Genomic DNA, 11,975 nt, shown 5'->3' with positions numbered 1-11,975 from the left:
TTCAAGAGTATGCATTAATAAACTTAAAAATAGATCATCTACAACCATAGATAATAGATCTACAACAGTTCTTTTGTTTGTAAACGCCCACGCAATTGTTAAGTAAATGTACAGTCGATCACAATAAAAATGTACAGGCAACATTAAAAATTAATAAAAGAAATTTTAAAACTAGAGTACGCATAATCATATTTAACATCACTACATATACGCACAATAATCTTACGAAATTTTCGATAATTTCTTTTTGACACTAACACCAATTTTTATTTTAGTCGGCTGTATAGAATCGTATTTAACTTAGGATTAACCGATATAAAAGAAACATTTAAAATTATTATACTGCTACATATTGTCTGTTTTACATCCGGACCAATAAAACAAACGTATTATCATTGTTTTAAAACTTTAAGTACACCATTGTTTTGCTTTTATTTTGTAAAAGACCACAGAGCAACGTACGTAAACAATTTAATTAAAAAGAACATTCAACTTAAAGCTTATTTCTTCCCTTTTCGGAAATAAAATTAATTGGCTATATTAATAAAAGAAATAATTAGTTACCCAATGATGCTCATGGTTCACATTAGTTATTGAATCATTTATTTTCCTAAGAAGTGTTAGATATATACAAAATTAGATGATTAATTATAGTTGTTTTTCGTATTACTATTCGCTAAAGAATGTGCACATTAAGAAGAGTTTTTAGACAAATATTTATTGCTAATTAATGGTAGTGTGAACATAATGTTTTGATAATTTAGACACAACCCTTCTAATTTAAATTCCAGAAGTAACTTCGGCATAATTAGTGCCTGTAGTTAGTGCCAAATTTAGGTAACCTTTAGGGGCAAAGATTAACGAAACGAAAAGAAAATGACGCTTAAAAAGTAATTTTATCAATTATGGAGCATAAATTTTCATAAATCATTTATAACCTAATTCAACGGAATTTCTTAGTGTAAAGTAGTGAAAATGTCGATTAGCGCTAGTGCTGAAAATTTAACTGCTGAAGAGCAGGTCAGTATTACCACAATCTAATTAATTCATGTTGTTTTTGTTGATTTCAAAAAATTTTATAGCATTATGACGGTTCGAGCAATATGTGTCTTGAATTGGCTTTGGAGGGTGAAAGATTATGCAAAGCAGGCGATTGCAGGGCAGGGGTGGCATTTTTTCAAGCAGCTATTCAAGCAGGTACTGATGACTTACGAACCCTAAGCGCCATTTACAGTCAATTGGGAAATGCTTATTTCTATTTGGGTGATTATGTTAAAGCCATGCAGTACCATAAACATGATCTAACACTTGCAAGGTATTAATAAACAAAACTAAAAGGAACTGAAAAATAAAGAGTTAGTCTTTTTTTTATAGGACAATGGGGGACAAATTAGGAGAAGCAAAGTCATCGGGCAACCTTGGGAATACCCTCAAAGTAATGGGAAGATTTGATGATGCTGTGGACTGCTGCAAAAGACATTTGGAGCTGTCAAGAGAGTTGCAAGATAGACAAAGTGAAGGCAGGGCTCTTTACAATTTGGGAAATGTTTATCACGCAAAGGGGAAGCATATTGGGAGGGTTGGGCAAAAAGATCCAGGAGAATTTTCTGATGAAGTGAAGGAATGTTTGCAACAAGCTGTTGCTTATTATGAGTAAGGATTTCAAAAGAAGAAAACTATTCACACATTTAAGTAAACAATAAAATAACATCAGATACTTGTTTGCAATATGTTTATGATATTTGTTTTAATTAACAAACATTCGTCGGTAATACTATTTTTATTAGATATACCTAACTCTGTTTACTTTTGTAATGGTAACAGTTATATTTTTTAGAAGATTTAGTCGTATTTGTTCTCTGTACAAAAGTAGAACTTGTACAATCAAAAATCCTTTGTAGGGAAAATTTGGAGTTGATGCGCGAAATAGGGGACATAGCGGCACAAGGAAGAGCTTGTGGAAATCTAGGGAATACTCACTACCTTTTGGGAGACTTCGGGCAAGCGATAAGGTACCACGAAGAACGTCTTTCCATAGCAAGACAGTTTGGAGATAAGGCTGCTGAAAGAAGGGCTCACAGTAATCTCGGAAATTCTCATATCTTTCTTGGACAGTTTGAAGAAGCTGCTCATCATTATAAGTAAGAAAAGTCTTTCAAAAAGGAGCAAAAAAACTGATCATAGAATTTTACAGACGAACTTTAGCTTTAGCACAGGAACTTGGGGACCGTGCAGTAGAAGCACAGGCCTGTTACAGCCTGGGAAATACTTATACCCTATTACGAGACTACGAGACTGCTGTCGAATACCATCTAAGACACCTTCTCATTGCCCAACACCTTTCAGACCAGGTAGGCGAAGGACGAGCCTGTTGGTCCCTCGGGAACGCCTACGCTGCCCTATCGAACCACGAGAAGGCCCTTTATTTTGCTACCAAACATTTCGAAATTAGCAGAGAGGTAAAAATAATGAAAATTAATTTCTAAACTTAAAAAATGCCATCGTTAAATTATAAATTATTTCTGTATTGTATTTCTTAGTTGGGCGACACAGTAGGTGAGTCTACTGCTAAGTTGAATATAGCAGATTTACGCAAAGTGATGGACTTACCATCAACTCCCGACTCGGGTGATGGGATTAATGAGTTAAAATCTAATAGTGAAGGAACAGATTCGACTAGTGGTCTCAGACAACAGAACGGGGTTGAAGATGCGTCGTCGGGACAGCGTATGCACAGGGTGAGACGCGAAAGCATGGAACAGCTCAGTCTTATTAAGGTAGTGGCTGACGTGGATGGTTTGGATCTTTTTATTTTATTTTATATTTTTGAGGCGGAGTTTTGTTTAGCAAGATGAACAACAGGTAGTTTGTTAAAGCGTCTTAAATATCGTGCTTGTTTGTTGTTTTGTATATAGTTTCTAAGGTGTTTATATGTTCAATGTCATAATATTGGTTTTGGTTTTAAAAAATTAAAGCGGGAATGAAACTACTCACACACAAACTTGTAGCAGTTTTAGTGCATGTTACATATGCTTTTATTTATAAATGCTTCCAAGACGTTTTGAAAATAACCTAATCACTTTTATAGATGACGCCGGACGGTAAGCAACCCCCGCGGGGTGCACTGACGGTTCAATCACCTCCCACAGTCTCCATAGCTCCCCTTGGATCGTCTAGAAATGTCGAAGATGATTCGTTTTTCGATTTGCTATCCCGTTTTCAGTCAAAACGCATGGATGACCAGAGGTGTTCTCTTAACATTGACAACAAAGAGAACACTAATATGGTTAACATACCGTCTTCAACTACAACGAGGTCAGGAGACGGACCGGACGACCTTTTAGACATGATTGTTGGCATGCAAAGTAAACGAATGGATGAACAGAGGGTTGCATTGCCCCATCTACCAGGTACTTAAAAACTAATTTTAAACGATTACACCGGGTTTAAATTAAGCTAGCTTAGATTAGTTTATGTGGCTAAAAACATAAACTTGTGGAACTGGATTGCGCATACCCTATCTGTTACACAGTCCCATTTTTGGGAAACTGTAAAATTGATTAAACTCAAAATATTTTTCAGGACTGCAAACAAATTCCCTCCAAAGATTGGCTGTTGAAGTTAATCGTAACAATGTTCCCGACGACTCTTTTCTTGACCAACTCGTTCGGTGTCAAGGTTCGCGTTTAGAGGATCAGCGGTCGCCCCTTCCTGCTCCAGCTGTCGACGTGGAGTCTGAAGAACCTCCTCCGACGTCGTCGAAAAAGAGCGGGGCTACTGTTCCAGATGAAGACTTTTTTTCGCTTATAATGAGATTTCAATCGGGACGTATGGACGATCAAAGGGCCGCGGTACCTCGAATTGAACACAGGTAAGACATTGTTTGATTTTGACTATTAAAAATGGTACAAAAATTTAATTAATGGTGTAGGATGGCAAACGGTAATGTACCTCACGCTCAAAATGGTTCAATCAACTCAAATTCTAATGGCAGCAGCAGCAGCAGTAGCAACAACACTGGCGGTAAAAAAAAGAACAAATAATTGTTTTTATTTTTCAAAAAGACGATTATTTCAACGATGAAGACAACAGCTAATTGACCAACGCGACTTTTTATAATATAGCACTTTCTATTATTTATAATTTTGTTTGTCTGGACACATACAAATTTGCAGTAGATAGGTACAAATTGATGTACAAAAATGTACATTTAAACGATAAAAGTCTTATGAAATTGTTAAATGTTATTTACAAAATGGAAATGATTGCTTATAAATGTGGTTTGTTAATATTAAATTTATTGATAAAGTTTATAAACTGCCAATGTATATCGGTTCTTAGATTTGTTTCAAAGAAACTTGAATTATTAGCTAATAGGAGGTTTGTAATATACAAATTAAATGATCATAATAGTCAATATGGGTGATTTGCCCTTGTGGTTGTAAGCCTCTTGTTTTTTTTTGTGCAAGAACTCGTTTACTTCCAAGGGATTAGACCAAAACTTGGTATTGGTGTGCAAGTAAGAACATATTTTATTGTTCAACTGTTTACAAGTAAAATAGAACATTTTTCTTGTTGGATATATTTTTTGTGATAAAGCAAATTTCAGTGGTGTAACGAAAATGTAAAACCTATACTTTTAAAGGCAGCTCCTCCATATTGACTGGAATGTGATTTGTAAATTATAATAATCAAAAAACAAGAAAGATCTGACTAATGATATACAGTATTTATATACATAATTTTGATTTAAATAATAATAATTTCTTTCTCCAATAGTATATAGCTATTTTAACTACTCTCCACTTAAACATTGGATCTCGTTTATTTTTTTAAAAATTTTTTGTGCCAATTGCAAAATAATTACTGAACAGTATTGTTTATCATATTAAAAAAAAAACTAATCCATCCTTCCATTAACTTTACGCAGTAGCTTATAAAAAAAAACGTTAACAAGAAGACTGCAGCTTTTGTTTAAGACTTAAATATTTTTCTTGTTATAGTTTTGATAAATTAGTTTTCTTTAGGAAAAAAAAAGCAATTCGAAACATAACTGAAGAAATTAACAAAGAATTATCTAAATAGTATTTCTTTCATTTCTTAAATATGTAATTTTTATTTAAGTTGTAAATATCGAGAATTTTAAGAGTGTAGTAATTATAAATCTTATATTAAAGTATTTATAAACCACGGTAGGTCTTTTTTGGGAACCTAATTATGCATTTTGTTCCGAAAAAATTAAAGAGATAGTTAGTGCCAATATTAGAGGGAATTTTTTCATTACAATATAGGTATAAGGATAGGAAAAATTTGTTGTATTTAAACGCATTTTATGACGATGATATATATATGTTTCACGGTAATTATTATTTTTAAATGTATTATATATATATATTTGTTTTATTCTTAATTTTTGCAACAGTGTAGAAATAATATTGTTAATTATTATTTCAAATGTGTGTGTGAGCTAACCAAAGAGTACATATTTCCGAAATTTTAACAGATGCAAATATTATATCAAGAATAAATGCCTTCATATTTAAGCATAAATTAATGTGCGACATTGTGGTACAAATTGTATTAAAATAAATCCTGAAAAAAATTGGATGTATTTTATTCTCCTTTAATCGAAAATTCAATTAAAGAAGTATTAAAACCATGCAAAACGTTAAAAAATGATAGAGCAGAAGAAAGACTGCCAATCCACATTAAATAAAAAAGAACATGACCAATTAATTTTTGATATGGAACCCTAAAAATATAAATGAATGTTCAGTTGCATAAAAAAGTTTCTTAAAAAAGCAAAAGCTGTAATAAAAATTATAATTAATCCTGACTTATATTTAAAAAGAAACGTATTTTAATAGGTAAATTTTATTGGATAAATTGCTTTTAAAAACGAGTATTTACAAAAGAAATACCTAAGAAAAAGATTTCAGGATCCAAATTCAGTTAAGGATTTATTTTGGCCGATTCCAAAGAAATCTGTTTGCAGGTATTTCACCTAAATATATTCTTTTATACCAAAGATAACTTGTTAGGGCACACAAACTGTACCAAGTGATTATATATGACAAATGTTCATTTCTCAAAGAAATTCTTGTCTGTCCTCCAATGGGACCTCCACTAATATTGAAATCAGTGGTCGCATCTAAAAATATTGGTGCTGCTCCAGTTTTCTCACACATTGCATTCAAATCCCTGAAAAAACTACAATTAGGAAAATAATTACTACTAACTAGTGTTGATTTTTACCTATAAAACCAGTTATTAGTTTGAGGCATGTTATTAGTTACAAAGGGGGGTCTATTTTCATGGAAACGTACTATACCTATAACATCCACTTCCTCCTCAACTTGACCTTTAGGACGAGATGAAGGATTTTTAAATTTGTTTGGTACCCAGCCCCTATTTACTAATATTATCTCACTTTGACAAAAAAGGAAATAAAGTAACTATTAATTCTGCATATTCTAAACATATTTTTTACTTACTCCCTGTCAGATAATTTTAATGGGGTAATCACGTTGTAACCCGAATGCACGTTTCCTTCAGAAAACACTGAACCCTCTGTTGATGCCTCACCATCCTTAATAAAGGATCTGGGCCCAACATACAGTTCCTTATCATGTAAAAATTTTCCTTTAACATGCACTGGACGATATTCAAGTTTTGCTACTTCATTTAAACTAAAATACACCATTGATGTTCTTTATGTTTATGTTACTCTTTAATGCAAACACAAACACTCACTCTTCGGGCAGAGGTATTGGGTCTTCTTTTGTTAAAGATCTTAATTTAGCAAGAACATCTTCTTTCCATTTCTTTCTCTGAACTTGCCACGTGCCCAATGCAAATGTTGAAACAGGAATTACCAAAAGAAACCATCCAAAAGGGGCTACCTTGTGTTCAGAAGCAACTTTTTCACGAAGAGTCTGTCTTACTACTGGGATGTTCTTACTTTTGGTTGAAGTTGACCTTACCAACGAATAACAACTGCAGTTAGAGTTGTTTTTAAAGATCCTAGTAATTCTGTACATAATTATTTTTATATTACATGTATACCATTAACTTGGCATTGGTAAAAAAGAAATAGGTTATATTTACATGTCGATTCTTCTTTTTCTTCTACTGCATTATAAACTTAGATGGCGCTTAATTTAAATAAGATTAATCACACCCCTACAATTTTTTCATTTCTTTATTGTTCAAATCTTGAGGAATATACATGTTTTTATAAAACTTTTCGTTGTCTTGCAGCTGAGCCCACCTTTTTGCTATATTAATGTTAATACTTTTTCTGAAAGCCATACAATGTAAATAAGGGAGTTTTTCATATTTTATCCTTGAAAACCCTATTTCTGATAGTATGAATCTCCAAGTTAACATTATTTTTGCATTTGAACCAACATGTTTTGAATCTGGGGTAATGATCAACAAAATTCCTTCATGTTGTAGAACTTTATATGCATTTAAGCAACAGTTTAATCTTTGTTCTGGACTTGGCAGGTATTCCAAAAGCAAACTGAAAACAACTATATGAAAACTGCAGTCCTGCAGTTCCTTTATAGGATGTTGTGATAAATCAGGTTTCTTATTTATTATATTTACTTCCAAAAAATCACACCACTTTACATCTGAACTGGCAGGAGCTATATCAACTGCCAACACATCCAAACATGGAAATTCATTAAATGGATTGTAGCAACTGCCAACATCCAATAATTTTAAGCATTTTGCATTGCTTTCCGAGTACATTTTTTCTTCTAATTCACTTTTGACATCAAATAAGTTCTCTTCACTACTATCTATGAAACTACCAAGTAAATAACGTTCACAACTCTCATTTGCTACAATTTTTCTTGCTATTTCTATTTCACGACGTCTTTGTCTCAGTAGCTCCCCATCAAAAAAGTATAGTCTACAATATTCATAAATCCATTTGATTCGTGATTTTGCTTTACAGTTATTATTATAATTTTTTTCCCAGTGTCTTGTTGCAAGTTCTTTCATGGCTTGAGCATATCTTAAAAGGCTTTCCTCCTGTTTACAATGATTAATCCAAGCTTTTTGTGTTCCAAGACGTTTTGCATCTTCACGTAAGTTTTTGTGGACGTCCTTTATAATTTGGGATAATTTCAAATGGTCATTGCTTGCAGGCTTAGTTTTTCTTTTCATTTCAGTCTGATTATAATCTGAATAAATCAAACAAATCATCAAAGAAAAATGGACATATCACCATCATCAACATTATAGGTTATGTTAATTTATGGTTAATTTGAAGTTGTTAGTTTAGTAACCAATATTAATACCAACCCTTAGCAACGAAATTATCATGTCATGTCGCGCTAATTTTAAATTGACGCTAAAAACTTAAAAACTAATTACTGATTACAACCAATTAAGAAATTTTTAAATCTATTATGTTACATTCTGTCTTTACAATAATGTTATCAGCCTGTTATTTATGAACTTTTTTTATATGATTTTCTAAATATTCTTTTTTGCTGTATCCTTTCTGGCATACATGACAAGAAAACGGTTTTTCTCCAGAATGAGTCCTGTAATGGCTTGTTAATGTTTGCTTTAGGGCAAAAGATTTTTTACAAATTTCACAAACAAAAGGTCTTTCTCCTGTGTGTTTTCTTAGATGAGAGTTTAAAATGTGTCTCCTTGTAAACTGCATTCGACAAACTGGACAAGTGTGGGGTCTTTCCCCTGTGTGAATGAGTAAGTGGGCAGCGAAATGATGCTTACGAGTAAATCCTTTTCCACACACTTCGCAAGAAAATGGTTTTTTTTCGGAATGAAGGTACATGTGAGATTCTAAATTCTGTTTGTGAATAAATTCTTTTTGGCAAATTTCACATACAAATTTCTTATCCATCAAATGGATACGAAGGTGATTATTCAATATACTTCTTCTAACAAATGCTTTCTGGCAAAATTGACAAACAAATGGTTTTGTCTCACCATGAAGTCTAAGATGCAATTGTAAATATTCTTTCTTTAAGAACTTTTTTTCGCATATGTCACAAGAAAATGGCTTATCATCACCATGGGTTAACAGGTGCTCCTTTAATCTTTCTTTCCTAATAAACCCCTTACCACAAATGTTACAAGAAAATGGTTTTTCTTTAGAATGAGTTCGAAGATGCAGTGTCAAGTCATTTCTTAAGGTAAAGTCTTTTTTGCAAATTTCACAGGAAAAGTTCTTTTCACCAGTGTGAATCAACAAGTGATGAGTTAAACCTTGTTTTTGAGTAAATCCCCTGTTACAAATAGTACATACATAAGGTCTTTCCCCAGTATGAATTCTAACATGGGTATCCAAATGGTACTTTCTCTTAAATAATTTCCCACATGCTGTACATGGATAAGGTTTTTCTCCAGTATGAACTCTCCTATGAAGTGCTAAATGTTCTTTTCTTGCAAACAATTTTTGACAATCAGTGCATGAGTATGGCTTTTCTCCCGTGTGAATTCTTTTGTGAATCAATAAATTAGGCTTTCTGGTAAATTTCTTACCACAAATATCACATAAATAATGTAACTTCGATGTGGTTTTACGTTTTTTTTTGTTTTCACTTGTACTGTTAACTAGACTTTCACCTGATTCATTAACTGGTAAATGTTCAAATTCCTCCTTTATATGGTTTTCTGTTTCCTCCAAGTAATTATTTGTTTCATACTCTTCAATACCAGTAGAAATAATCTCCTCTTTCACACTCACTAATTCTTTTTCTTCGATTTTTATTTCTTTTAAGTCTTGATCTAAATAGTCATTGGAATTCATTTGGGAAACACAATTTCTTCTAATATTATCATTTATTATTGCACTGTACAATGATATAAAAACGTAAACAACACACTAGAACTTAGAACATAACCTAAAAAGTTTAAATCATTATTAGGGCAATGCTAGAATAATGTAAGATGAGGGGTGGTACAGTAAACAATTTTCCGCAACTAAATTATTTGAACGTTTTATAAACGAAAATATTATGAGAATTAATGTAGCAACTAATTCATTGTAATACATAAATTATTCCAAAAAGTATTTTTTAATCGTTGTTACTTTCTGTTTTCATAACAATGTTATCAACCTCTTGCTTATGAAGTTTCTTTATATGATTTTCCAACAAATCTTTTTTACTATATCCTTTCTGGCAAACATGACAAGAGAACTGCTTTTCTGCCGAAATGTTCTTTTCACCAGTGTGAATCAATGAATGGCTAGTTAAACCTTGTCTCTGGGGAAAGCCCCTATGACAAATATTACACATATAAGGTCTCTCACCAGTGTGAATTCTAAAATGAGTGTCCAAAGTGTCCTTCCTTTTAAATAATTTCCCACAAATCTTACAAGAATAGGGTTTTTCTCCAGTATGGTCTCTCCTATGATGATCTAAATGTTCCTTCCTTGCAAACACTTTTTGACAATCACTGCATGAATATGGCTTTTCTCCTGTGTGAATTCTCAAATGGATGTCCAAATGGTACTTTCTTTTAAACAATTTCCCACAAGTCTTACATGGATAGGGCTTCTCTCCAGTATGAACTCTCCTATGATCATCTAAATGTTCTTTTCGTGCAAACATTTTTTGGCAATCACTGCATGAGTATGGCTTTTCTCCAGTGTGAATTTTAAAATGGGTGTCCAAAGTGTCCCTTCTTTTAAATAATTTCCCACAAGCTTTACATGAATATGGTTTCTCTCCAGTATGAACTCTCCTATGAAGAGCTAAATGTTCTTTTCTTGCAAACATTTTTTGACAATCAGTGCATGAGTATGGCTTTTCTCCAGTGTGAAGTCTTTTGTGAATTAATAAATTAGGCTTTCTGGTAAATTTCTTACCACAAATATCACACACTAAATCTAATTTCGATGTAGTTTCATTCTTTTTCTTTTCACCTGTGCTGTTAGCAACACACTTATTTGATTCTTTAATAGGTAAATGCTCAAATGGTAAATATTCGAATTCCTCTTTTATATAGTTTTGTGTTACCCCCAAGTAATTATTTGCCTCATATTCTTCACTATCAATAAAAGTTAATTCCTCTTTCACCCTTACTAATTCTTTGTTATCTTCGATTTTTATTTCTTGTAATTCTTTATCTAAACAGCCGTTAGAATCCATTTGGGACAAATAATTTCTTCTTATTTGAATTACCATTTATTAATGCAGTTAATTAACAGACTCCAGTTAACTTCTTAATAAACAAAATATTAGAACTAAGAACATAACCTAAAATGTTTAAACGCATTTACCAATTAGCCTTTTATAAATATATATAATTTTTATTTAACTATTGTTTGACTTATTTGTTGCTGCAAAAATCTATTTATATAAGAGGCTATTCATAAATTATGTAATGAAAAATTGATGAATTTTTGAGCATCCCCACCACTCGCCAAGGCCTTTACGCGTGGCTTGATACCCCTTTAATGCGTGCATTATAAGTTTCAGGCTTTAATTAGAAAGTTTTTAAATGTCCAATATAATATACTCCACTCAATTTTAATTCTAAAGTCATTATATAACGCAAACATTGACCCCATCCATGCCACAACATTACATGACATTATGTCTAACTAAACTCCCCCTTCTCCCTAATTAGCGTTACTTAATTTATGGACAGCCTCTATGTAAAAGCGAGTTTAAAAATACTTTAAACATACTACAGTGTTGTGGTTCCTTTATACAATGTTAAGCTAAACTGAGTTTCTTAATTATTATATATAATTCTAGAAAACACACCATTATTATACATCAGAATTAGTAGGAGCTATGTCAACTGCCAACACACTTAAACAAGAACACTTATTGAATGGATTGTAGCAGCAACCCAAATCCAATTTTACAGTGCTTTCTGAGAAACTTAACATTTCTTCACACAATTTACTTTCAACATCCTATAAGCTTTTCCACTACACCTTAGGAAACTACCACATAAATAATGTTCTCAATGTT

The 11,975-nt window shown here is 32.3% G+C and overlaps 5 protein-coding genes across 6 annotated transcripts; 1 reads left to right on the top strand and 4 right to left on the bottom strand.

Annotated features, from left to right (window-relative positions):
- The first annotated feature begins 580 nt into the window (after positions 1-580).
- Positions 581-5,607, top strand: LOC108744301 (G-protein-signaling modulator 2). 2 transcript variants are annotated; one of them, XM_018480005.2, is made up of 9 exons: positions 581-1,020; positions 1,083-1,315; positions 1,375-1,653; positions 1,902-2,141; positions 2,195-2,459; positions 2,541-2,738; positions 3,089-3,410; positions 3,583-3,871; positions 3,932-5,607. In XM_018480005.2, the coding sequence occupies exons 1-9, from the start codon at positions 976-978 to the stop codon at positions 4,041-4,043; spliced, it is 1,983 nt and encodes a 660-aa protein (XP_018335507.1). In that variant the 5' UTR covers positions 581-975; the 3' UTR covers positions 4,044-5,607. The 2 variants fall into 2 exon arrangements, with proteins under 2 accessions (XP_018335507.1, XP_018335506.1); XM_018480004.2 differs by having other exon boundaries at positions 582-1,020; positions 2,541-2,777.
- A 251-nt stretch (positions 5,608-5,858) lies between these two features.
- On the bottom strand, positions 5,859-7,101 carry LOC108744216 (surfeit locus protein 1). Its single transcript, XM_018479863.2, has 4 exons — positions 6,754-7,101; positions 6,495-6,689; positions 6,256-6,429; positions 5,859-6,201 (listed from the first exon to the last, which is right to left on the bottom strand). Exons 1-4 carry the CDS (start codon positions 7,038-7,040, stop codon positions 5,961-5,963), a joined length of 897 nt encoding a protein of 298 aa, XP_018335365.1. The 5' UTR covers positions 7,041-7,101; the 3' UTR covers positions 5,859-5,960.
- Positions 6,941-8,346, bottom strand: LOC108744215 (S-adenosylmethionine sensor upstream of mTORC1). Its single transcript, XM_018479862.2, has 2 exons — positions 7,108-8,346; positions 6,941-7,032 (listed from the first exon to the last, which is right to left on the bottom strand). Exon 1 carries the CDS (start codon positions 8,215-8,217, stop codon positions 7,183-7,185), a length of 1,035 nt encoding a protein of 344 aa, XP_018335364.1. The 5' UTR covers positions 8,218-8,346; the 3' UTR covers positions 6,941-7,032; positions 7,108-7,182.
- A 104-nt stretch (positions 8,347-8,450) lies between these two features.
- LOC108744211 (gastrula zinc finger protein XlCGF57.1-like) lies at positions 8,451-9,819 on the bottom strand. Its single transcript, XM_018479859.2, has one exon. The coding sequence runs from the start codon at positions 9,794-9,796 to the stop codon at positions 8,462-8,464; it is 1,335 nt and encodes a 444-aa protein (XP_018335361.1). The 5' UTR covers positions 9,797-9,819; the 3' UTR covers positions 8,451-8,461.
- Positions 9,820-10,218: 399 nt separating this feature from the next.
- On the bottom strand, positions 10,219-11,186 carry LOC112905094 (gastrula zinc finger protein XlCGF49.1-like). Its single transcript, XM_025976794.1, has 2 exons — positions 10,367-11,186; positions 10,219-10,311 (listed from the first exon to the last, which is right to left on the bottom strand). Coding segments are annotated over exons 1-2 (813 nt in total). The 5' UTR covers positions 11,178-11,186; the 3' UTR covers positions 10,219-10,309.
- Positions 11,187-11,975: the final 789 nt, after the last annotated feature.

Source organism: Agrilus planipennis, unplaced genomic scaffold, assembly GCF_000699045.2.
Source record: "Agrilus planipennis isolate EAB-ADULT unplaced genomic scaffold, Apla_2.0 scaffold13, whole genome shotgun sequence".
In the NCBI taxonomy this organism is placed as follows: Eukaryota; Metazoa; Arthropoda; class Insecta; order Coleoptera; family Buprestidae; genus Agrilus; species Agrilus planipennis.
Note: the sequence above shows the minus strand (reverse complement) of the source record. Positions and strands in the feature narration are given on the sequence as shown.